Source organism: Nycticebus coucang, chromosome 2 (assembly GCF_027406575.1).
Source record: "Nycticebus coucang isolate mNycCou1 chromosome 2, mNycCou1.pri, whole genome shotgun sequence".
In the NCBI taxonomy this organism is placed as follows: Eukaryota; Metazoa; Chordata; class Mammalia; order Primates; family Lorisidae; genus Nycticebus; species Nycticebus coucang.
In genome coordinates this window covers 113,718,405-113,744,530 of record NC_069781.1, presented here as the reverse complement: position 1 = coordinate 113,744,530, position 26,126 = coordinate 113,718,405, and the positions used below count along the sequence as shown (strand labels likewise).

The 26,126-nt window shown below is 51.1% G+C and overlaps 1 protein-coding gene across 12 annotated transcripts in view; it reads right to left on the bottom strand.

Moving 5' to 3' along the window:
* PTPRS (protein tyrosine phosphatase receptor type S) overlaps nucleotides 1-26,126 on the bottom strand; it is a 99,544-nt gene that overhangs the window by 13,265 nt on the left and 60,153 nt on the right. For 3 of the 12 annotated variants that reach the window (XM_053579173.1, XM_053579143.1, XM_053579153.1), the window contains exons 7-16: nucleotides 16,146-16,415; nucleotides 13,943-14,524; nucleotides 12,055-12,188; nucleotides 11,559-11,703; nucleotides 5,791-6,096; nucleotides 4,377-4,570; nucleotides 4,200-4,226; nucleotides 2,008-2,125; nucleotides 865-1,473; nucleotides 302-399 (exon numbers count right to left, since the gene is read on the bottom strand). In XM_053579173.1, coding sequence (XP_053435148.1) covers nucleotides 302-399; nucleotides 865-1,473; nucleotides 2,008-2,125; nucleotides 4,200-4,226; nucleotides 4,377-4,570; nucleotides 5,791-6,096; nucleotides 11,559-11,703; nucleotides 12,055-12,188; nucleotides 13,943-14,524; nucleotides 16,146-16,415 — 2,483 coding nt within the window. Of the gene's footprint in view, nucleotides 1-301; nucleotides 400-864; nucleotides 1,474-2,007; nucleotides 2,126-4,199; nucleotides 4,227-4,376; nucleotides 4,571-5,790; nucleotides 6,097-11,558; nucleotides 11,704-12,054; nucleotides 12,189-13,942; nucleotides 14,525-16,145; nucleotides 16,416-20,203; nucleotides 24,750-26,126 lie in introns of those variants that run through there. The other 9 variants (XM_053579163.1, XM_053579183.1, XM_053579190.1 and 6 more) reach the window with 5 other exon arrangements.

The following is a 26,126-nucleotide window of genomic DNA, read 5'->3' as shown; positions in this document are numbered from 1 at the left end:
TTAACCTCAGATTAAACCTTGATCCCAGGCTGAACCCCAACTCTGATCCCTAATATCAACTAAGCCTTGATCACAAACTGAACCTCAATCCCAAGCTCAGCATGAAACCCAGACTAAACTCTAATCTCAGGCTGAACCCCCAACTCTGATTGTTAATATTCACTAAGCTTCAATCCCAAACTGAGCCCCATTTCTTCAAGCCAGCCCTGATCCCAGACTTAACATCAACTCTGTAGTGAAATCTAACCCTGACCAAGCCCCAGCCCCTGACCCTGCCAGCTTGCTGACTGAGTGGTCACACCTTGTAGGGTGTGGGTGAGTTATAGTTGTCAGGGAACTCCCAGCTAAGTAGAACTGATGTCTTCATGATCATCTTCACCTTGAAGTTCTTGGGTGAGACTGCAGAGACACAGCCACAAAGGGAGAAAGCAGAAGAGAGGCCCTGTGAGTGCCTGGCACAGGGTGGGGCAGGATGGGGTAGGGTGGGGCGGCCCAGGCACTCCCTGTCATCCGCTGTGCCTGTGCCCATGGCCTTCCTGCCTGGCCCTGGCCCGGCCCTGCCTGCCCTGTCCCAAGTCCCTGCTGTGGGAGACGACGCGGCTGCAGAGGCTGCAGAGAGAAGGTAGAGGAGGAGGAAGAGGAGGGAGGGGAGATGAGGGTGGGGGTGGCAGTGGGGGCGGTGGTGCCCCTGAGGCACGTCCCACCTTTGCCAACGCCGGAGCCTCGGTGTCTGGACTTGCCTTGAGCGTCCATGAGGAAGCAGAAAAGTGACCACTTACCTGGGCAGGGGAGAGGGAGGGGGCTGGGGTGGGGGTGGGCGCAAGGCCCTGTCCGGCTCTGGTGCTGGGGTCGCCGCGCGCCTACCTTGGTCCCGCAGGAACGTCCGGTAGCGGACAGGGGGGCTGAAGGGGCCAGGGCCCCGGCGCGTGTGGGCTCGCACTTGGAGGTCATAGGCCGTGTCAGGCTTGAGGCCCTGCAGCGTGAGCACGTTCTCAGCACCCGGCTCAGCTGCCGCTGGCAGCTCGGTCTCTTGGGCGGGGCCCAGGGCACCCGCTTCGCGCACGGCCACCGTGTACTTGACAATGGCGCCGTTGCGCTCGGCAGGCACGGGTGGCAGCCAGCGGAGCAGGACGGTACCAGCTGAGGCATTGCCGGCCGCCTCGAGGATCTGTGGGTGGCCACGGGGGGTGTCCTCGGGGATGCTCAGGACCTCTGCTGCCTCCTCGCCCAGGCCGCCACGGCTGTGGGCTGCCAGCCGGAACACATACGTGGCCCCTTTGTGCACGCCCGATGCTGTGTAGTGGTCCTCGGAGGGCAGAAACTCCAGTGTGGCTAGGGGCGATGAGTCCTCGCGGCCAAACTGCAGGCGGTAGCCCAGCACCTGGTCCTCTGTGGTGCCGGCTGGGGGTTCCCAGCGCGCCAGAATGCTGCCCTCAGGGGTCTGCTGCACCGACAGAGTGGGGCGGCCCAGCACTGTGGGGACACAGACCAGGTGTGAGGGCCTCAGGGCCACCAGCAGGTCAGAGGTGTGGCAACAAGGTTCCTGGGGGCAGGGGCAGGTGTGGAGAGTGGGCTGGGGGCCACCAGGGGCTTTTCTGCTGTTCTTTGACATCTCAAGCTTGTCCTAGGCTGTTCCCTCTGCCTGGTATACCCTCCCCTTACATCTTCATGGTGGCGTCTTTTTCCTTGCTCAACTGTGGCTGGAGAAAAAAAATAGGGACTGATGAAGGGGACAGAAGGGGAAACTGGCAGTGATGCCAGGAGAGCAGGCTTCATGGTGCTGTGGGGGAAGACAGGCCACATCACCACGAAACAGCAACCTAAGGGGGGTGACCAGAGTAATGATGAAAAAAGTGTGGGACACTATGGGGGCCCAGGGACTATGGGATGGGAGCAGTCAGAGAAGGCTTCCCATTGGAGGTGTAGCCTTGCCCCTCCTGGGCTCAAGAACTCTGGGGGCATGCTCTGCTCCCACAGGGGGCCAGGGGGCGTGGGTGGGTCTTATACCTGCTCCCTTGGTCACGACCACTTTAGGTTTGCTGCGAGCACCATCGCCTTTCATGGTGTAGGCGGCTACCGTGATGGAATATGCAGTCTCAGGCTCTAGGTTTGTGATGATCATCTCCTGCAGGTGGTAGGCCTGGTCAGAGCTAGCACAGAGGCTGGGACCAGCCCTGTCCACCCTCCTCCCCAGGCCTGGGTCAAGACGCGTGCACACAAACTCATGCAGAGACCAAGGTACGCAGCATGCCCATGTTCAGATGGGCACATGCAGCCTGACTCTCATATGCCTGGACCAGCCCAGTCCCCTCTGCCCTGTTCTCCTGGCCCCTACCCTTGACCCCCACAGGTTGTCTTTCCTGCAGCAGCTAGAGGGTGCCTCTGCCAAAAACCCTCCATGGCTCTCGCCTCCCTCCAGGTCAAAGCCTAAGTCCTCTTTGTGGTCTACAAGGCCCAGCATAACCTGTCTTGTGCCCTTGCTGTCCTAATCTCCTCTCTCTCCCTCAGTCATTCTGCTCCAGCCACTCAGGCACCCTAGCTGTGCCTCTAACATGCCAAGCATGGTCCTACCCCAGGGCCTTTGCATGGACTGTTCTCACTGCCTCTATACTCATCATGTGCTGAAGATGCCCGATACCAATTCCAGAAAGCCAATGTTAAATTTTCAGGAATTTTGTGATCTGGCTAAGAAATGCAGCTATCTTTAAAAATTAAAAACTTATAATCAGACAAACTTTTAAAATAAAAGGCAGTACGTACTCAAAACCCACCCCTTTTTAGTTATTTTATTTTTTGAGACAGGGTCTTGACTCTGTTGTCTGGGGTAGAATATGGTGGTGCGATCATAGCTCACTGCAGCCTCAAATTCCTGGGCTCAAGTGATCCTCCTGCCTCAGGCCTTTAGTGATTTTACTGTGTTCACTATCATCTTGCTCTTGAGGTCATCTTGTCCATTGTATCTGTACAGTGGAAATACCACAGGATGATGACCTACCCTGCATCTTACAGGTAGCTTGAAATTGACATGGTGGGAGTATTTACACCATGGAAATGGGCAGATGCTACAAATCAGAAATGCTCCCAGAGAGCTGATTTTAAACATTTACATTCCTGTCTAAACCCTGTTCCCGTCAGAGCTGGAACTATGTATGTCTTCATGTTTTGTTCTGATTCATGTCCCTCTCCCCTGCTAGACTATGCTCTCCATTCTCCCAAAGATGAGGGGAGACTCGGGTAAGTCCTAGTAACTGCTACATCCTCAGCGCCTCTCATAGGGTCTACAACAGTCTGTAACTTACTGCCTGTCTACTGAACAACAGCACACACATGCCTGGGCATACTCTTGCATCATGGCCCATCTGCCCCATCTGCAAGCACACAAGCACTGTTCCACATGCCTGGGAGCTGTGGGTTGGCTCCAGATCAGGAGGATAAAAAGGGGCACAGGGACGCACATATAGAGGGTTTCCTACCCCTGAGCCTCACACCCTGGCCCCATCTGCTGGAGCCAAGCAGAGGGCAGAGCTGGAACCCAAGACAGAGGCCATGGGGGTGGGTGGGACCAGTGCCAAATGAATGTCGGACTTAGGGCCCTCAGAAGAGCCTGTGGTTCCTGTTTTAGGGGCAGAAAGCCCACAGCAGGCAATGACTTGCCCAAAGTGATGCAGTGACTCCTCTCTTTGGTTTAGGGCCTCCTGGGGGAAGCTCTGAGGGGTGGTAACCATGGCACCATAGACATTTTTCCACCCTGGGCCCACTGAATCTTCTCATCACTCAGGGACCAGAATGGACAGGATGGCATGGCCATGGAGAGATTTTCTAGGCCAGGCAGGCCTGAACTGGGTGATGAAAGGGTCAGACTGGGTCCAGCAAGAGAAGGAGGGAGGGCTGGGGAGAGGGGGACCCAGGAGGCTTGAGACCCACCAAGTCCAGGAGCCAATGAGGTGGGAGGGCTGACAGAGGCCCAAGTTGAGGCCTAGGCCTGGTATATAGGCCACCCCTCCTGCAAGCTCAGCAGGTACCCACATTGGTCAGAGCCACCCATTGTCTATGTAAAAACTGAGGCTGCCAGCTCCAAGAGGTAATGGGGTGGGGGGGTGGGCGCAGAGGAGGAGACCCTTTCACTGAGGGGCGAGCAGGAATCACAGCACAGCACGGTCCACAGAAGAGCACGGCGGTGGCTGGGGGTCTCTACTTACATATTCGGCAGTATCATCTGTCTCCCACTGAGCGAGGGAGGAGCCGGCAGGGGAGAGAGGATGAAGGTGAGCAGGGAAGCCAGAGGTGCCAGAGGGAAACAGCGAGAAGGCGGAGCACACACGGGCCCCGCCCCTCGTGGAGCCCCGCCCCTTCCCGGAGCCCTGCCCCCCGCCCACCTGGGCATCAGCCAGCATGACGTCCTTGATGCGCGGCGGCCCGCGGGCCTCGGCGCCCTCCATGCGCACGTAGTGGACCTGGTAGCCCCGGATCTGGCCATGATGCCGGCCGGGCGCGGGCGAGCGCCACAGCACGCGGATGGCCGTGGCGTTGAGCGCCTCCGCCTCCACCTTCCGCGGGGGCGCGCTGGGCACTGGCGGAGGGAGGGGAGGGGAGGGCGGGCGGGGCCGTTACCGGGGTGCCCGACCCTACTCGGGCAGCACCACTGCCCGATGCCAGGATGCCGAGCGGCTGCTGGTTACCAGGGCGCTCTGACTGAGCGCCTCCCACAGCCCTGGGAGGGGGTTCTGAGGACGCGCCCCATTGATAGGTGTCCACCTAAGGCCCTCCTGGAGCCTCAACCACCTGCTCCCAGCCTGTGACAAGAGCAGGTCACACCCACACTGCCTCTATCCTTACAGCATTCCTCCCTGCCAGTGACTCTTATCATCCTCATTTACATTTGGGGAAACTGAGGCCCAGAGTGTTGATTTCAAGATTGCAGGGTTAGCAAGAGGCAAACATAGACATTTCCAACCAGTATTTGAACCTGGCAGTGCAAGGGCAAGATCCTAAATACTCCAGCTAGCAGGTGGCCTACTTGGCACTAGGGATCATTTCTGCCTGCTCCCCTATCCCACCCACCCTGGAGCTGGGCAGTGGGAGCTGCTTCCCCACTTGTAGGACATGAAGTGGCTGTAACAATCTTCTGGGCAAATGGCTCAGAAGGTAACCTGAGTTCCTGCAGTTTTACTGGGAAGACAGTTGGCTTCATGTCCCCAACACAAGCCCCCCCCCACCAGCCTACCATAGTACTTCAACCAGGAACAGTGCTCCACTTTTCTAGCTTCAGACTTTCTACTTTGAAACTGGCCACAGTGGGAATATTTATATCACAGAAATTGGCCAATGCTACCAATTGGCCTCTTTGCCCAGAGAGCTGGTTAACCATTACAAGCACTATTGCTGTCTACCTACTGTCTAGGTAAGGTGGCTCAGACAAAGGAAACCCTAAGTCCAGCATTATCCCAAGAGTCTAAATCTCAGGTTTCCTAGGTCAAGGGATAATTTTGTTGCAGGTGCTGTGTTATTTCCTAGATCTCATTTCCACGTTTGACCAAAATACAAGTCTGCCAACTAAACGTTTCAGGCACAAGGCTCAGGGAGAGAGTGCCACAAAGCTAAGGAGAGTGCCACAAAGCTAAATGCCCATGTCTATAGGCATTTCTTGGGGGAAGTCTGCTAGCTCTGTAGTGTCCTCTCATGACTGTGCCTTCTACCTTGTGACCACCAGCCCAGTTTTCCAGATGCAAGGCTCCAAGGCAGGGGTTGGGCTGGGGCCTGCGGGGGTCCCAGGCCGGGGCTAGTGCTTACCGTCCTCGTCGGTGCGGATGACCACGGGCGAGCTCTCGGGCCCTGGTCCCACCTCTGTGTGAGCGACAGTCGTGATGCGGTACTCGGTCCACTTCTCCAAGGCCTCCAGCAGGATCTGAGTGGTGGTCGGGGGGATGCCGTTCACCTCCTTGGGTTCCGGGTCCTCTGAGCCCAGCGATCGGTAGCGGACGCTGTAGCCCACCAGGGGCCCGTTGTGAGTTTCCGGCGGTGGCGGGCGCCAACTTACCAAAATGGCCGTGGAGCGCATGCTGACACATTTAACGTCTTGAGGGGGGGCTGACGGTTCTATTGGGGGTGGGGAGAACGTGGGGGAGGGAAGGGAGGTGGGATGGGTAGGGAGGAGGACGGGGAAACAAAAGATGGGAAAGAGAAAATAAAAAAGAAGATGATAACAAACAAAACAGAACCAAACCAAAGAGAAGTCGAACCCAAAGGAAGCGGGTGTCAACCAAAGGTGAGATGGTAGGGTGGATGGGCGGGTAGGATGGTGGCCGGGAGGGCTGGCCAAGAATGCTGCTGTGCTCACAATATGGGGCTGCACCTACGTGGCACACAGTAGGTCTTATACACAGGGCAGCTATAGTCCCACACAATAAAGTCGAATCTATTTGGTACCTACTATGTGCCAAGCACCATTAAAGGAGAAAATAGTAATAAAAAACCCAATCTACTAGACACAATAGGTGCCAGGCACCATGCCAAGAGGAATGCCAACTGTAGCCCATTAAGTACCTACTATGTGCTAGGCATTTGCCAAGGGTTCCATAGGATAACAGTAAAGCATCTATTTACGGAACACCTACTATGTGCTAAGCACCATGTTGGAGGGAAAGCAGAAGAAGCTCCATTTGTTAGGTGCTTACTATGAGCCAGACCCTTGTGAAGGGGAGCAGCAGAAGGTCAACTTCTTAGGTACCTACTATGTGTCAGCAGTACACCAAGGGCTTCACAAAATAATAGCATCTATTTGTTGAACACTTATTGTGTGTCAGGCCCCATGCCCAAGAATAGCAGCAATAGATGCACCATTTATTACCTTCTGTGTACCAGGTACCATGCCAAGGGGAATGAATAGCAACAGAAACACCATTTGATAGGCACATACAAGCACTGTGCCAAGGGCTTCACAGAATATTAGCAAAATCATCTATTTGTTAAGTACCTATTGTGTGGCAGGCACCATGCCAAGAAGAATAGCAGCAAAGGCTCCATTTATCAAGTATACTATGTGCTAGGTATCATCTCAAGGGTTTCATACAATAACAGTAAATATGCATATTTACTGAACACCTACTGTGTTCCAGGCATGGTGGCAAGGGCTTCATAATATCTTATGGTAAAAATATCTAATTTTTCTTATGGTAAAAGCATCTATTTATTAAATACACCCGTGGGACCAGGGACCCCAGAGGCTATCCCAATGGCTTACTTCAACTAATATCATCCTCTTCGCTTCACTGAAAAGAGAAAATAATGCCCTTGTCTTGAGCACTTTCTGTGTGCCAGTTAGTGTGCCAAGAGCTTTATAGATTAATAATAAAAGTGCCTGTTTATTGGATACCTACTATATTAGGTGCTGGGCTGAAGATCTCACAGCTCAGAATACCTACTGTGTGCCAAGGTCTTTAGAGATCATAGTTTTCCTGTTTTTAGTCCCTGCTATTACTTGGAATCACACTACACCCATTACTGATCAACAGCAAGAGTTAATAATTGAGCACCTACTAGGGACTGGGAATAGTAATAGCTGAGGATAAAAACAGCAGTTGCCAAAGTACCTACTGTGTGTCAGATACTGTGCTGGGGACTTATTGAAAAATGGTAATGGCTCCCACATAGTAAGCACCTATTAATACTGTGTACCAGGCACTGTGCAAAGGGCTTCACTGGGTAATAGTAATAGCTCACCATATATTAAGCACCTACTGTGTGCCAGCCATTGTGCTGAAGACCTTATATAAAAATGGCAATAGCTCTTTTTTTTTTTTTTGTAGAGACAGAGTCTCACTTTATGGCCCTGGGTAGAGTGCCGTGGCATCACACAGCTCACAGCAACCTCCAACTCCTGGGCTTAAGTGATTCTCTTGCCTCAGCCTCCTGAGTAGCTGGGACTACAGGTGCCCGCCACAACGCCCGGCTATTTTTTTGGATGCAATTCAGCCGGGGCCGGCGCCTTACTGAGCAACAGGCGCCGCCCTAAATGGCAATAGCTCTTACTTATTGAGTACCTACCATTTGTGGCAAGGGGTTTGCGGATAATTGCATGTTTTAAGCAAAAACTGTATACTTAGCATCATTCTAGATCCTTTCAGACTGACAGTAGTGCCCATAGAAGCACCTTCTATGTGCCTAGCACCAGGCCAACCTCTTTGTATCAAGTGCCACCTTTAAGCACTTTTTTTTTTTTGTTTTTTGAGACAGAGTCTCAAGCTGTCGCCCTGGGTATAGTGTCATGGCGTCACAGCTCACAGCAACCTCAAAGTCTCGGGCTCAAGCGATTCTCTTGCCTCAGCCTCCCAAGTAGCTGGGACTACAGGCACCCGCCACAATGCCCAGCTATGTTTTGATTGTAGTTGTCATTGTTTGGCGGGCCCGGGCTGGATTTGAACTCACCAGCTCCAGTGTATGTGGCTGGCACCCTAGCTGCTTGAGGTATAGGTGCTGAGCCTTAAGCACTTCTTACCAAAACAATATTCCACGTTTTGGGCACCTACTATGTGCCTGGTACCAGGTTAAGCTTGTTACAAACTGTTAATAGTCTGCATTTACTGAGTGCTGACTATGTACTCAGCACTGTGCCAATCTATAATTTTATTTTATTTTATTTTTTGCATTTTTGGCCGGGGCTGGGTTTGAACCCACCACCTCCGGGACATGGGGCTGGCGCCCTACTCCTTTGAGCCACAGGCGCAGCCCTCCAATCTATAATTTTAAAACACCAGCTGCATTTATGGGGCAGCGACTATATAGTTGACAATACATTAAGGGCTTTGCTTAACAATGGTGATAGTTCCCACATGCTGCTACAAGCCAGGTGTTACCCTAAGGGCATTGCTGCTAGTCTGTAACTTCATGTCCTGCACACCTACTGCAGGTGCACACGTAACTGGAACTGTCTCCCCTCACGCCCTACTCTCTATCACAGGTGGGGAAACCAGATTTAAAGCCTGCTATTATTGTAGCCCCACTCTGGAAGCTTTTTATATTATAACACTATCTAAATCCTTCCCAAAGCCCAGCAGTGTGCCCCTCTTTAAAGATGTAGAAACAGAAGTTCAGAAACAGCAAGTTGCCTGCCCAAGGGTTCAAAGCCAGGATTTGAACCCAGACTCAGCTGTTGTTCATGGGCTGTCTCAGCTTGAGGTTGGGAGTTCAAACCTCAGCATGCGCCAGGTGGGGATGACTGAAGCCATACTCCCACAATTCCAGGGTCTGCTTTGCCTACAGGGAGGCCAGAGAGATCATGGGCCTTGCTTGTGAAGGTGCTTGAAACCATCATCACACCAGCCTCGTGTTCAGTGAGCATTTACTCAGTGCTTACTATGTGTACACCCCCATGCTAGGATCTGTGACATAGAAAAGAATCAAATACCTCTGTCCTCTAAGACACAAGGATACCAGGGACCCTAGAGGCTACCCTAATAGCTTATCTCATTGAATGTGAAAACACTAGAGACCATTCTTCCTCCAAAACTAGTCACTGGGAGGTCCTATCCCCATTTCTTGACCAGCCACCTCAACCAAAAGTGCCCAGGGGAAACAGGCAGAAGCAGAAAAACCAACCAAGAAATGTGCCAGAAGGAATGAATTTGCTGAGAAAGAGAGAGGAAAAATAAAACCAAAACCATAATAAAATAAGAAACAACAGTGATGGTCATGATGATGAGAAAAACCATAATAAAAGAAAGAAAGACGCCTTCCAGAAAACTCCCAGTCTGGTTACCTACCTTCTGCTCTTCAACTGCTAACTTATAAGACTTTCTTACGAGGAAGGGAACGGCAGAGTGCTGACCTAGAAGGCCAGACCAAACTCTTGGTGGGTCTCTGGGTACAAGCGAGCCCGTGGCCCTGCTCCGGGCCCCAGTGTGGGCATGCTGCAGTTCCGGGCTGGTGCCAGTTAGACAGGAAGGTAGAATGGTGCCTGGGGAGACCCATGGCTGAGTGGTCTGGCCTCCACCTACCCTTGTGTTCAGCCTAAGGAGCCCGCAGTCCCCAGGGATACGCCTGGCCCTGTGTCTTTGCTGCCAGTTCTGTTGGGTCCCACCCGTCTTGGGATGAGAGGCGGGGAGTCCCTTCTCCCCCACTCCCTGTCCTGGGCCGCCCCGGAGGTCCGCATGGCCAGGCCAAAGCCGCTTTCTAGGTGACCTTGGAGGTCGTGTCCTTCACAATCCGGCCCAACCTGCATGACATCTGAGGAGGGAACAGGGAGGGCAAGTGCAGACACATGGATATGCATGTGCACTGTATGGGAGTGCCATGTGGTTTGAGAGAATTTGGGGACCAAATCTGGGCTATGGACTGCATGTGCAGCCCAGAGCAGTGGATGTGGACAGGGGGCACACAGGGTAGGCCGTTTTTGTGAACCTGCTTGAGACCAGCATGTACTCACCTTCGGGGCACCTTTGCCAGTCTCTGGGGTGGCTGCCCATGCCACAGGCCACCCTCACTGACTCCACCTCACACAGACATGCCCAGACACTTTGAGCTCTTGGATGGGCTCAGCGTGGGGGAGTGGGAGGGAGGATGTGGCCCGAGGGTGGTGGTGTGGGGGAGGCTTTGTCTCTGAGGTCCCTGATCCCAGAAGCTCAGATGCCCCGACCCGAGCCCCAAGCTGACATCACTCTTAACTGACCCGAGATGCCCCTGTGTGCACACACCCAGGGTGCTTGAAGATTTGGACACCGTGGCTGCTTCTGGAATGAAGCCCGGGTGGCTACGTCGTGACTGACTGAGGGAGGGAAGGTCAGAGGGGGAAGCGTGAGGGGGCCACACCAGGAAGGCCATGCTGGCAGAGGCCACACCGGGTTGGGTTGAGCGGAGGGGAGCAAGGTGAGTAAGGCAGGGAGACAGCAGAAGAAACCTGCCTAGCCCTGAGGGTGGGGCAGGCAAGGAGCGCAGCGGTGGCACAAAAGCCACGTGTGGGCCAGAGACAGTTGCTGGGTGAAAGGTGATTTCCTGGTAACAGGGAGGCCGGGCGGGCACAGCAAAGAACTCCAGGGACTCAAGAGCTCCAAATGGGGACATACTAGTTCCCTCAAAACCTGGCATCAGCTATGATTCCACCCCCGTCCCCAGCAATGAAGGACCTTGTACTGGAGTCCTGAGAACCGTGCTCCCTGCCCTGGGAGATAGGTTTGTCTCTATGTCCTTTGCTTTGAGAACAGTGGGATGTGAGCTACGATGACAGCTTCACTGTACCCCTCCAAAGGCCCGTGAACTGAGCACAATGTGGTAGTTCCATTAGCCCCAAAATCTGGGAGGAAGAGAAGCCCTTGTTCCTGGGCTTCAAACCAGGTCACCAGCTCAGGGTCACAGAGAACCCCATGGTGGGACCCTCACTGCACTGGAGGGAAACTGAGGAACCGTGTGGGTGGATGTGCCCAAGGTCGAGAAGTGGAGTGGAGATCAGCCTGGAGGTGCCCCCCTCCCCCATAGCAGAACCCGTCTGGTCAGTCCACGGAGGGGTCATCTGCGGACAGGCCACGGGTCCCCCCCAGCAGAGAAGGGTGGATCCGCGAGACACCTACTGGACTGCAGCGTGCGCTGCCGCACCACCGAGGTAAAGGCGCCCAGGCCCTGTGGCGAGCGGGCCGCCAGGCGGAAGGCGTACTCAGTGTCGGGCTTGAGGTCGTCCACCACAAAGGAGGTCGTTGGGTCGAAGGTTCTTCCCATCTGGGGCATAGGGAGGAGGGGGTGGGACGGAGAGAGGCACAGAGAGACAGACAGAAACACATAGGGGCGGAGAGAGACGGTGACAGAGACAAACAAGAGACCGAGACAGAGAGAAAAAGATACAGAAAGAGACCAAGAGGCAGAAACATCAATACACAGAGACGGGGAGTGACACAGAAAAAGTAGGTCAGAGGAAAGCAGAGAAAGGGACAGGGAGTTGGAAGGCAGTGAGAAAGGGGAAAATTGGCAATAAGTGGGGAAAGACAAGGGGGAGAGACGGCCAGGGGTTGTGTCAGCACGGGCAGAGGCACCCTGCATGGACCAGCCCGTCCCTCCTGCGGGGTGCCTCACCTCCCTGCTGTGGTCGGCTTCACGGAAGAGGAGCTCGTATTTGACGATGCTTTCCTGCCGTGGGGGGCTCCATGACAGCGTGATGCTGGTCTCTGACTTGGCCTCTGCCCGCAGGTTCATGGGCTGGCCAGGCACTGGGGTGGGGGAACAGATGGAAATGGAGGGAGGCAGGTGTCTTCCTTCTCCCCAAGAGAAGCCCGGAGTTGCCTTGAAGGAAGGGCTTCTTAGTTCCAGGTATTTCTGGACTGTTCTTATTTCTCTTATTTTCCTGGGAACCTCCCCCATGAGAATGTTGCTATCACCTGTCCCCTTCAATTTCCCTACCCTCTCTTCTTCCAGTAAGAAAAAAAACACATTGAAAAATCCAACTTTTGGCCAGGCATGGTGATTCACACCTGTAATCCCAGCCCTTTGGGAGGCTGAGGTAGGAGTTCCTTGAGGGCAAGTTCAAGACCGGCCTGGGCAACATAGCAAGACCCTGTTTCTACAAAAGATTAAAAAAAATTAACCAGTGTTATGACCACACCTGTAGTCCCAGCTACTCGGGAGACTGAGGTAGGAAGATCATTTGCACCCAGGAGTTTGAGGCTGCAGTAAGTTGTGATGATACCACTGCATTCCACAGAGCAAGACCCTATCTCTCAAAAAAACAAAAAAATCCCTTTTTCAAATTATTACAGTGCCCTCCCCACTTGTTGCAGATCAGGTTGACAGAGAAATTGGCTGGGAGGGGAGTGCATTTCCCAAGTCTGGATCTCTATTCTGCACCCTCTGTGCTGTGACAGACATAGCTCCAACCCTCCTGTACTTTCACTGCTTGAACAGGTGCCCGAGCCTTCCTGGATTTTAGGTCTTGAAAGCCTGAGCCCCAAAGGAGAGGGTGAGACACTCACAGAGAGCTGGGGGTGGGGGTGGGCCCCTCTGAGTTCTTCTACCTGAGCAGGAGAGAGACTGGCCCCCCTGCCTTCAGGTCGAGATATTTTTCCTTTATTATTTCAAAAGAAGCAGCATCAGAACAGCAGACTAGGGGTTCTCAAACTCAAAAGCTGATGGGGCCAGACAGTTAAGGGAGAAAAGGGAAGCACATGGGCACAGTACCCTTTGTCTGACATGTAGCTGCTGGGATCCATCTGGACATCTGATCAAAGCCCTATGGGCTTTTCAAGTAACATTTTCTAAGGGAAGCCAAAATTCTGGCTGGGACAACTCCTTGATTTTAAATGCTACCTCAAAGGTTGGGCATGGTGGCTCATGCCTCTAACCCCAGCACCTTGGAAGGTAGAGGCGGAGGAGTCACACACTGTGTTGCCCAGGCTGGACAACATGGTGAGATCCCATCTTTAAAAATACAAAAATTTGCCAGGTGCGGTGGCACATGTCTGTAGCCCCAGGTATTTGGGAGGCTAAGGCAGGATTGTTTTAGCCCAGGAGTTGGAGGCTGCAGTGATCACACCACTGCACTCCAGCCTGGGGAAAGAGCAAGACCTTGCCTTTAAAAACAAATTAAGGCTTGGCGCCCGTAGCACAGTGGTTAGGGTGCTAGCCACATACACCAAGTCTGGTGAGTTCGAACCCAGCCTGGGCCAACTAAACAATGACAACTGCAACAAAAAAATAGCTGGGCACTGTGCCACCTCCTGTAGTCCCAACTACTTCTGAGGCTGAGGCAAGAGAACTGCTTAAGCCCAAGAGTTTGAGGTTGCTGTCATGCCATAGCACTCTATGAGCTGTGATATCTCAGCACTCTATAGAGGGCGACATACTGAGACTCTGTCTCAAAAAAAAAAAAAAAAAAGCTAGTAAGAACATACTTTAAGGCATAGTGCAGGACGCCACTCTGTGGCGTTCAGGTTGCAGCCCCCGGGACCCTGTGGGTCCCATGTCTCACCTCCTTGCTGTGTCTTGACCTGGATGGGGTCTGAGAGCGGGCCGTCACCCACTGAGGTGAAGGCCAGCACCCGCACGGTGTAGGTCTCGTCCTCCAGCAGGCTGCCCACAGTGGTCAGGAGGCTGTCATCCACATTGTGCTTCTGCCAGTTGCCCACAGGGTGCTCGGGCTCCATGGTGTAGTAGACCCGGTAGCCACGGATCAGCCCGTTGGGCTCCACTGGCTCCTCCCACTGCACGATCATGGTAGTGGCGCTCAGCATTCGTGCCTGCACATTCCGTGGGGCACTGGCTGGGGCCTGCTCGCCTGTGCGGGTGACCACTGACTCACTGGGGGGACCCTGGCCAATGGAGTTTACGGCTGACACCCAGATCTCGTACTCTGAGTTGGGGCTCAGGCCACCGATGCTGTAGCGCGTTGTGGTGATGTCCTCCTTGATCTGATACGGCCCATCCTGGCTCTTAGATTTATATTCGATGACATAATAGGACACAGGGTCTGGGTTGCCTGAGTCCCATGTGATGGTGATGCTGGTGGCTGTGTTCTCTGTCACCATGGGAGTCCCAGGGGCTTTGGGGAGAGCTGTGGGGACAGCAGGCATCGTCAGGGATGTTGGTGGAGGATCCTAAAGGCTGTGTGACTTTTGGCCACATGACTATCCTTTCTGAGTCTTGATATGCTAGGCAGTAACTGCAGGCCTAACAACCCCATCTCATTATCCATAGCAGGGGTCAGCCAACTACAGCTGGATTGGCCAGCACTTATTTTTTTAAATAAAGTTTTACTGGAACATGGCTGTGCTTATATACTGTTGATGGCTGCTTTTATGTAATGATGACAGAATTGAGTAGCTTGCAGCAGAGACTGCACAATCCCATAAAGTCAAAAAATGTTTACTTTTTTAAAAGAAGAGCCTTATTTTCCTTTTAAGAAAAGTAAAGTTTTACTGGAACATGGCCATGCTTACACACTGTTGATGCTTTTATGTAATGATGACGGCATTAAGTAGCTTGCAGCAGAGACTGCACACTCCCATAAAGCCAAAAATGTTTGCTTTTTTTTTTTAAAGAGTCTTATTTCCCTTTTAAGAAAAGTATTTACTCTTTAAGACCTCATGCAACTCAGGCCCCAGGAAGCATCTGCCTGCAGAAGTTCAATTCTCAGGCAAATGACCAACAAACTGGCTAATGTTGACACTTTCTAAGGCTCTAGGGCAGCGTTTCACAACCATGTCCTACGAAACACCAGGCATTAATTTTTTTCAGCTTTGCAAGCTGGGTAGACTCTGCTGTGACTATTCAGCTCTGCTGGAGTAGCCCTAAAGCTGTCATAAACAAGGCCTAGATCAGGCGTCCTCAAACTTTTTAAATAGGGGCCCAATTCACTGTCCCTCAAACCGTTGGAGGGCCAGACTATAGTTTAAAAAAAAAACAATTATGAACAAATTCCTATGCACACTGCACATATCTTATTTTGAAGTAAAAAACAAAACGGGAACAAATACAATTCACACCACTTCATGTGGCCCATAGGCCGCAGTTTGAGGACGCCTGGCCTAGATGAATAGGTGTGCCTGTGTGCTGATAAAACTATTTATAAAACAAGTGGAGGGCAAGATTCAGCCTGCAGGTTGTTGTTTGCTGCCCCTTGCTCTAAAGTTTGAAAAATATTTGAGGGCATTGCTCTCTGAATCTCACCACAAACTCTGGACACCAGGAGAATCTATGGCCCCTGGTTTATTCTCTCTGGATGCTCTGAATATTTGCATGCACTGTTCTGTCTTCCCAGAACATTATTCCTCACCCCCTTTGGTTCATTTCCATTCAACTTTTAGGCTTTCAACTGAGACATCCTCTTCCCTGACCTAATTTTCCTGGGATGTGAGACCTTTACTCTTGGGGCACTGAATCCCTCCCTTATTCCATTCTAATCAGCCTGTATCTCTACTGCCTGACTACATGGGTACAACCTCCCAACCCCTCTTCCCCCAGACCCTGACTTCAGCTGAGCAGAAGGCCTGACCCAGAATCATTTATAACCAATAAATATCTGCTCAAAGAACAACCACCCTCTTCACAGCCATCAATAACCAAAGCCAAAGCCAGTAACGAAGGAATGTTCTATCTCTGCCTCCCATCTGCACCTGGAGTCAGGGACACACTCCAGCCAGCCCTACCACCCAGGCCCTGTGGGCCCTGCTTACATTTCACTGTGATCTGGGCGACTGCCTCGATGACACCCAGGCTGGACATGGCCACGCATGTGTAGTTGGCTGAGTCCTTGACATCCGTGAGTTCTAGGACATTGCGACCCACAGGCATGTCGTCCTCAGGAGTCAGGTCCTCAGCCCCCTGCATCCACTTGACGTATGGCATGGGAGAGCCCACAGCCACGCAGGTGATGTTCACGTTGCCACCTGGCATGATCTCGTGGCTCATGGGCAGAATGGAGAATCGAGGCGCCACACGGCGGACTGGGGAGGGGGGTGGGCGGCCGTGGTGGTGGTAAGGAAATGTGCCAGGTGGGAAGGGAGGGATAGAGATAGAAAATGCAGAGGAAAAAAAGAAAAGCAGAAAGAAAGAAAGAAGGAAAGAAAGAAACAAAGGAAAAAAAAAGTGGAAAACAATTTAAATATAAACAAGGTTGTTTCTTTCCCCCAATTAATTTTTCCCCAAATGAAAAGGAAACAAACAAAAAAGAACAAATTAAAAAACCAAATTCCAACACAAAGAAACCAAACTTCAAAGGAAGGTACTTCACAAACAATATATAAAGAGATATATCAATATATAATAAAGAGACATGAAGCGTTATCTCATAGCAACAGGGTTTCATAGACCAGAGTGGCTGGTCACAGCACAGATACGGACACAAAAATTTATCAGTGGTTTCTCATCTTTGCTGACAGATGTGGCTTGGGGGAGCAGCCCCTCTATTTGCTCCTGAGTGGGAATAGCCACTGTGGAGAACATTAGAAGACTGGGCTGCCAGTGTCAGGGTTTGGGGGCCGGGCAGGGTGTGGTTATGGGAGGGAGTGTCCAGCCCTCCCTGGGTCTCTGGGGGAAGGAGGATGTTGAGACCTGGAGGCGGGAGGAGACTGAGATCTCAGTCTCCCAATGCTCTTCCCCTCTGGTTGACTTGGGGTCCCACCGACTTCCCCATGGCCCTCAAGGAAAAGATGAGAAACTCTAATGAAATTTTTGTGGTTTTTGGGTATAGAAACCCTTCTAAAAGCTTCTGTCGGATCTGACAAGTTTCCATCGATAGATGCAGCTCTCAGAGTCACAAACATCATGCAAAATAGGTTGAGAGAGAGAGAGTTGAGAGAGAGAGAGAAGGGGGAGGGAGAGAGAAAGAGAGAGAGAGAGAGGTAATGCATTTCAGGGGTCTCTAGTGCACACTATGTGGGTACCAGAGAGAGGAGACAGATTAACAGAGAGAATAGAAATAGACAGAGAAAGAAAGGAGGGAGGGGGCCCACTTCAATGCTGCATATTAATTCTAGCGGATGTGACCCAATGTGACATGGCACATTGTCACATCATAGCCCTGGCAGAATAGAATATTAATAATAATTAATAATAATAATAAACAAGGGGATGAACTTGAATGTTGAGAAAACAGGGACATGTTCTGTGCATTTCTTAGCGTGGAAGGGAATGCAGCCTTCTGTCCCAATTTCAGCGACTACAAAGGCAGCAGGATGCATTTCGGGGGCTCCATTTTCAGAAGTCAGATGGGTTCTCTGGGGTGGGAGAAAGGGGTACCTGAACTTGCAGGACCCCCCCTGGCCCTACAGATGTTTAATGTCATAGGGAGGACTCAGGCTGACCTAGGGACTACCGCTAGCCAGGAAGGGGTCATCCCTTCTTAGAACCTCAAGAAGCCACGTGATTGAGTCACCAGCTTCAGGTTGGTAGAGGAGGCTTGTTTCAACTGTACAGATGACAGACTGGAGGCTTGGCAATACTAAATGATTCCTTAGGGTCACCATTCCCACCTGCCTGATTTTCACATGGTATTAGGGGTGTAACTTCAAGGGTGGCTTCAGGGGGGTTCTAGTTTACCCTACCAAGGAGGGGACTCAAAGGGATGAAGTGAGGTGGCCCCAATACCCTCCCTTCTGGCATGGGTCCCTGGCTGAAAATTCTAACCCTGCTCCCTGAATCCAGGCAGGAGGCAAGGAGGCATGGGGGGCTCAGCGGGTGGGGGAGCAGGTTCTGGGAACCAGCAGCCCTTCAGAAAACGAAGCCCCGCGAAAAGTCCAGAGTTACGTTGGAGACAGGATGGAGGGAATGAAAGATGCTGCCCAAGGGGAGGAATCAGGGGCAGGTGAAGGATGGAGGGGCCATGCAGACGGACCGGAGATGAGGGGCAGGCGAGGCGCTGAGATGGGGTTAGGGGGCGGCTTTCTGGCAGGGCTGGGGAGAGGGTGGAGGTGTGAGGGGTGGGGGAAGAATGGGTTCCAGCCTGCCGGACAATGGTCCACAGTGGTCCGGGCAGCCCATTGACATCAACAGAGAAGTGCAGGTGGCTAGGGGATGCAGTGGCTGTGTTGTCATGGAAACAGAACACGATGGGGGGGGTGTGAGCGTAGGGTTGGGGGAGGCTAATTATTATTCAAGGACAGAAAAAAAAACAGCATCAACATCCAAAACAAAACCAGGAAGAAATGAAAAAAAAAAAAAAAAAAAAAAAAAGGAAAAGGGGGAAAGTAAAAGAATCTAAAACCCAAAAATTAACCCCTCTGAAACAAAATACAATACCCAGAAGCAAGAAGTTAAAAAAAAAATCATGGAATGGGTGTGGGGCTGAAAATCGGGGTCTGAAAGGAAGAGGGCTGTGGCTTCCCCAGGGAGGTGCTCCCCCCATCCCCAGCAGAACACAGCATCTGACCTCTGCACCCAGGAGCCTCAGTGGAGGGTTTGAGGTGGCCACAGGGACAGGCTCCTCATGGAGAATCTTTGGAGCAAACCAAATATTTGAACCTCTCTCTCTAAAGCCCCTTCCGGACCACTTCTCAAAGACCCTGTACAGATATATGGTGCTGGTGAAGCTACTTTCCAGCCTCCCAGGTGCTGGGAAGAGCAAATAGACTCTCTGTCTTAAAGGAGTCTGAGATATATTATAGTTAAAAACAATTTTTAAAGGTAATAATGAAGAAATAGAAATAGTAAGAATTACTACCAAATCTCTATCTTGCTTTCTTCTTCCTCAATAATTTTGAGAGGCAAATGTCCCTATGCTTACAGGAGAACAGAAGCTCAGAGACTAGCTGGGAATTACAAAGGCAAGAAGTGGTGTGGCTAGAGCTCAAAGACAGGCCTGCCTGGTCCCTGCCTCTTAGATAAGACACCATGGTGGAAAGGAAGGACTAAAGCCAGGTTATCAATTCTTGGCATGTGGCTCTTTTAAAAGTGTGTCCTGACTCACAGGGGACACCAAAAAGGGCGAAAGTACCCATCACTTACATACATGCACAACTTCATCAACTGAGTAGTGCACAGGAGCCACCAGTTAAATGTCCAGTAGCCATCATAATAAATGTCCAAAAGCCATCACTAAAAGGCTCACATTTAAAGGAATTGATGCAACATCAAAGGGAGCAGGAAGATCTACCTGTAGAATCTAAAGGTTAAATGTCAGGCCAATTTATCTCTTCTGTAAAGGTCAATATCTCATCTAAAGACCCTGTTCATGACATCTGATAACACTTTAAACTCTCTCCCTTTAGGGGTGTTATAATTTGGAAGTAGAGATTAGCGATACATCTTGAATATGTAAAAGATTTGCCATATAGAGTTCTCAAGTGTAAGTCCGTTAAATGTGGGAAGGCATTTATCAATAACAGTAATTTTAGTGCTCACAATCCCCAACATGGCCAGCAGCCATAAGTTAAATGGACCTGCCAATAAATTGTAAAACCTTCTCTGACACCTAAGAAACTTTGCCCACTTGCTTTCTTGCCCACTTCATTTTTCCTAAGGGTGTGGTGTAGGAAGCTGGTTTGCTATGAGTATGAGGACGACCATGCCCAATGGCACTATAGCTGGCTCAGGCCTGTAAAAGACCTCTGGACATCCTCCCAGCTGGCAAGGGCAGGTGGCTGATGCTATGTTCTGCCTGGTTTGGTGCTGACACCCACCCACATCAGCTTTCCATCCCCGGCTGCAAGCTTGAGGTGCAGGTTAGAAAGTTAAGGTGGGCACGGAGCCCACGGGACAGAGAGGCCCCGCGGGACCCCCACCCCCAATTACCGACCTGAATGGAGGGTCCAGGCGGGTTATAAGGGGACCACACCAGCCTTGGTCCTCAGCACGCTGCAGCTGGCTCTGGTTTCCAGCTCTTCTCGTCACCGAGTAGCCGGGGGTCCCAGCGGGGGTTGGGGGGACTCACGTGGGTGACGGGGTTGGGAGGGTGGGTGGTGGGTAGGGGATGGTCGCTTCAAACCCCGATTCACATGGAAAAACAACTCAAAAACCATCAAAGCAACCAGGAGACGACCCCTCCCCCAGGCAAGAGGCGGCAGAAACTAAAAAACCAAAAAGGGCTTTGGGGAGGGGCAGTGAGGGTGAAAGAGGGTGGGGAAGAAACTTAAAAGTGAGGTGATCTGGTTGGAGCACTAGGTAGGGAACCCCAACAGTGTCAGACATCTCAACAATTCAGCAAGCCGCAGCTCCAAGGTGGCGGGGGTGGGGATGGGGCTCTGCTGGGCATTTTGGGGTAAGAGAAGGTTCTGGATGCTTCTCCAAACTCCAAAATGAATATGTGAATGGGGAGGGCAGGGGAGAGATGCCAAGAAGTTGTGCAGCCTCCAAGGGAGTTATTTAAGCTTAGATTACACCTGTCAGGGAGGGGGAAGGGAAGGGGTTGGAGCCCTAATTCCAAAGCCCATGGCTGACCTCTCCTTTGAGCCCCAAGCCCACAGCCCAGGGAGGATGGGCACCTTCCCTTGGCCTGCCTTGTGCATCTTCCTTCCCCTCCCTCCCACTGCCAGCTCCCTCCGCCATCCAGACAGCGTGCAAGGCCAGGAGGGACCTGGCTAGAACCCTGGTCCATGGGCTGACCAGCAGCCTTGGCAAGTTGTTGACATTTTGAGCTGAACGTTGAGCTGCACTAGAGGCATTTTTTTTTTTTTTTATTGTTGTTGGTTTTTGGTACCCTCTCTATCTCCTCCTTTTGTCCCTCCCAGTTTTTGCCAATCCACTGATTTCCCTCACACCACCCCCCTCACTGCGGCCGCCAGAGACACAGGACTTTCCCAATGACAAGGTGTAATCTAATAGTCCCCTTTCCCGTCCCCCCAGGAAACAGCAATGCAAACAGTGTGAGGCAGGCAGCAGGCGAGGTGTTCAGAGCTCAGTGTTCCTGCAGAATGCCCCCCTCCTGGCCGCCCACTAAGCCCAAATGGAAGGAATCCTGGTGTCCCTTCTCCTCCTGGGGATGAGAAGGCCCGAGTCCTGATCTAGCACTGCTTGCCCTCAGGGTCAAGCTGGGGGCCCTGGGTGGAGACAAATGGCCAAGTATAGTGAATAGAAACTAGAAAGCTGGCCAGTACACCCCAATGGAGGTCTTTCTTGGGATACAGGAGGTCAGGAGTATTCTGGGTCCATTACCTGTATCTACCCATTTAGAGAGTTAAGGAAAGAGTTAAGGAAAACCTCTAGAAAGGCCACATCTATAAATTCTAGGGCTTGGATGCTAGAAATTTAATTCTGAAAACAAATTTGTCCCATAAAATTGCATGTTATGGATTAGTCTGAAAAGGCCTGGGTGTGGGTCACGAGTTCTGAAGAAGACCTAGAAATCGGGGCAATCTAGACCCTAATGGCACCAGGTATCAAGTCCTGGTTGAGACTGGCATTTGAGACTTTGTGTTAAACTATTCCAGACCCGTTGGCCTCTTCTAAAATCTTGAAGATATCCTAAGTCCCTTAAAGGGACTGACTTCCCTGATGTCTCTAGCTTAGTTTGAGTTCTTCCGGCATCAAGTGGGTGGTGCACCATTTAACTGGGTCCAGTGCACCCTAGTTCTATAATGCTAGATCAAGCGGTAAAGATACCACCTTTTGCCCACTAACCCATACCTTAAAGGCTTACGGCTTTAAAGAAACAGAAAAGAAAATTAACTCCCAGGGAGAATATAATCTGATCATTTTCCCACCTTGTCAAAAACCTGAGCAACATGTCACTCCTTTTATTGGGAGTGAATCTGTTGGCTATATGCATATTTAAAAGTGGGCATGGTTTTGATTTCAGTCCTTTGGATACCAGAGATAAATTTGGGGGGGACAAATAAGTCTGATTATTCTACCTTGTGAACCACCCAGTTGGAGATATTGTCAGTTAAAAGAAGAGTTAGGTTGAAAGTAGGGATTTCTTGGAATTAATTCCTGGGACTGGCTGCTCAGGCAACAATGTAAATACTTGTAGCTTTAAGGCAGCGCAGGATGGGTAGCCTGTCTCTTTTGGTGAGCTGGCACTTTTCTACAAGGGCAACCTAGTAATTGAGCAGGGCCTTTAATGCCCCCTTCTGTGGCCACTGAAATTCCTAGGGAAGTGGTGGTGTGGGGGGCAAGTTGACAGCTGTGGCTCTAAGGAGGCCACTCACCTCACAGAGATGGAGTTGGAGCCAGGAGATGAGATCATGAGATGAGCTCAGAAAAGCACTAGTGAAAAATGAGGTCTGAGCAAATGAACTACCTTCTGCCCCACAATTCTTTTAAAACAGTCTCCCAGATGCCATCTTATTCAAACAGTGGACACGTGAAGTACATAACAGGGAAACTGAGGCCACCCAAAGAAGGGAAGTGAATTGTCCAGATCATCTGCTTGAAGCCCTTCCCTATCTTCTAACAATCCTATGGGTAACTTTTAATGTTCATTATCCAAGTCGTCTTCAGAGACCCTCAGTGTGCTCAGTTCCAATTCACCAAGACCCAGCTTTGGTGAAGAGGCTGAAGACCTCTTTCTCCTATCTTTTGGGCTTTCCTGAGGGTTAGCCTGGCAGCTCTCACACTGGGTTAATAAAGAGATAGGAGAAATAAATCTCTTCTTACTGCATCTGAAGTCCTCTTGCCAACTTGGCTCTGAATTTAATAATTGAGAGTGTAGAGAAGGTGGATCCCAAAGAGGTTGACCTCTGCCCTTCACTATCATCTAAATTGGATAATGAGCTGGGGGTGAGTGGTTAGAAATCTAAATGGATATTTTACTGGGGGCTGGTTTTTATTTGGGGTTGCAGTGGGCCTCTCAAGGGCCTTTTCTTGGGGAGGTGGAAGATGGGGGTGTGTATCTCTGAAGGTTTGCAAGAGTGAGAGACACACAGAGAAAGAGAGCTGAAAGAGAGAGAAAGAGAGAATCAGAGAGAGAGTCTGGGAGGCAGAGAGAGTAGGGGAGAGGCTGTGTCCAAGGTGCCCACAGGTTTTCTCCAGAATTCCACAGCTCTGACGCTCAGGTACTCAGAAAGTGACCATGCTGTGTTGCTGGACAAAAGATGCCTGTGACTGGGCTCAGAGTCTGAGGGAAATATGGGAAGCAGCCACCATTGCCTGGAAGGTGGAGATGTAGTACTCCAGGCCAGGTAACTGGCCAAGCTTTTCTTTCAAAGTCTGTCATTCTACATTTTCCCGATGGGCAATTCTGAATGTGTGCCCAGACAGAGTGTATAATGTCTTCATGCCAGCTGCCATTCTGGTGCCATGTGCCAAGCATATTTTGTCCCGGAAGGATGGTGCTGTGAGCCCCCCATCTTAAGGTGATCACTATTCATTTGGAGATATCACTAAATTGAGTGAGAACACAAAATGCTGATGCACATTCAAATGCCTGTTTTTTGGGGGGGAGGTGAGGGGTTATTTGGGGGAGAGTAACAGGTAGTCTAATGCTGAGGCAGAAGGATAGGAATGTGCCTGCTTGAGCTTCCTTCCACCATGGCCACCAAAGGAGGGATAGCTTAGGAAAAAAGGACTGGCCAGTGAGTTCAGGCAAATCAGGCTGCTCCCCTTATACACCCCACCCAGACCTTCTGCCATTCATCTGTGCTACCTCCCTTGTGTCCTTGTGCTTAGGTGGTCACTTTCTGCCCCAGCATCCTAGCTGCAGGACCCCTTCCACCCTCCTGGGTGATAGTTGGGACAGGAACACTGGCTTTTAAATCACAATGCGTTTGGAGAACAACCACAGAACAGCTCAGCCCAAGAAACCAAAACTAAATAGCACAGAAACAAGACAGAACCAAAGACTAATTGCTTTGGGGGAGAAAGGGACTGGGCAAAGGGAATGGGAGGGGGGAAAAAGAACCAATCAATCCCCCCCCCCAAATGAAACAAAACCAGGAAAATGAAAAAAGAAAAAGAAAATAAAGAAAAGGAAAAAAAAAAAAGAAAGAAAAGAAAACGAAAAGAGAAGAACAGAACGGAAGACAAGAAACACTCCAACAGAAGGCGTTAGGAATTCACCAAACCAAACCAACAAGAGAAGCATGCAGAGAAATTTTTACATTCTCCCAGCATGCATCAGGCCCGAATTACCATGACGACGAGGAGTGCAAAAAACTTAGCAACAACATTACCAACGGATGCAGAGGCGAACACAATGCAAGCATCGCATGTGTGCGGCCGGCCCTAGGCCGGGCTGGGCGCGGCTGAGATTTTCGTGTCTTTCTGGGTTTTGCTCTCACTTGGCAGTTTATTTTTTTTGTTTTGTTTGCTTTGCATTTATTATTCACATTTCATCTTTGTCATCATTTTGCTATTTTTTTCTGTGTGCATGTCAGCGCGTGTCCGTGTAGTGTCTACAAGTGTTTCGTGCGTGTGCGTGTCATTTTCAGAATGTAAAAATGTGGGTAAAGAAAGTAAAAAAGAAAAAAACACACCAACCTTCTCGAAGCTCTGAGGGATGTAAAGGGGGTTTGATGCGGAACACAATGACATGGGAAGAAGAGAAAAAAATAGGGGAGATACAGAGAGTAAAAAGAGGACTTCCCAAGGCTAAAAGCTGCAATAGTTTGTTGTCTTTTTTTCTTTAAACCAAAAAAAAAAAAATTAAAATTAAAAAACAAAAATAACAGCAATGACCTTTTTTTTTTTTCCCTTTCCTCCACTCTGCCCTTGACACACAAGATCTACATTTTTCTTTCTCAATTCTTATTTAAATTCAATTTTGGAGCATCTGAGATTGGGAGGCTGACATAAGCCCCTCAAATGCCTCCAGGAGGAAGAAGGCTCAGGCTGGGGAGCCCACCTCCGGGGGCTGAGGACACGGAAGGCCCCTCCCTCCTCAAACCCTTGCCAAAGGTCCCGCCCCACTCCCTGCCCCATTCCTACTGTCCACATTCTCTAAGTTCTGCCAGATTTACAAACCCCCATCCCAGATGTTGGCAGAGAAATAAGCAGGTTAAGTGAAGACCAGTCCATCGGAATCATGAACACATATGCAACTCACCAGAGGTGCCGTGATGGTGGATCAGAGGTGCCCCCCAACCCCCTCCCCACCCACACACCCACATCCCAATTCCCATCCCGTCCGGGTGGCCTCCTCCTCAGAAGCAAGATGTAAAACCCAAGGTCTAGGACTGAGGAGTCGCTTCAGGGCCAGTGGAAGTTACAGCCGGTGGGGACAGAGCAGGTGAGGGTCTGTGGGTAGGGCAGGAGCTGCCTGGCATCCCCAGTGGAGAATGACCAGGGCTTAGGGCCTTACATGAGGGAAACTGAGACCTGGAGATGGATACGATTGAGTCAATTCTATAGAACTCATCAGGGTAGCCCTGGGGTTTGAATGGGGGCCCTGGCATTCTTGTGGGAGGAAGCTGTTTCTACCACAAATCTGATCAGAAACAACCATTAATTAGGATGTGGCAAATGAAGGAGGAAGAGGACCCAAGAAAGCCAACCCAAAGATAAGAGGAGGGCCACAGAGGCATCTGGGGGCAGGGGAGCCCCCTGGCACCTTGGAGGAGGCACCAAGGGACCCAGAAGGAAGGACATTTATACAGAAGCTTCCTTGGGGTGAGGGGATGGGAAGGTGCTGGGGGCAAGGACTAAGTGGAAATCAGAAACCGAGAATGACAAGCTTCCCTGGGTGCCGTGCCTGCCTCAGCTGGATGAACCCCCCAAGCTTCTGGGGTACATGTGCCTGCCATGGCCCCGGCTGCCCGATGGTCTAAACTGTCTGTTCCTGAGGG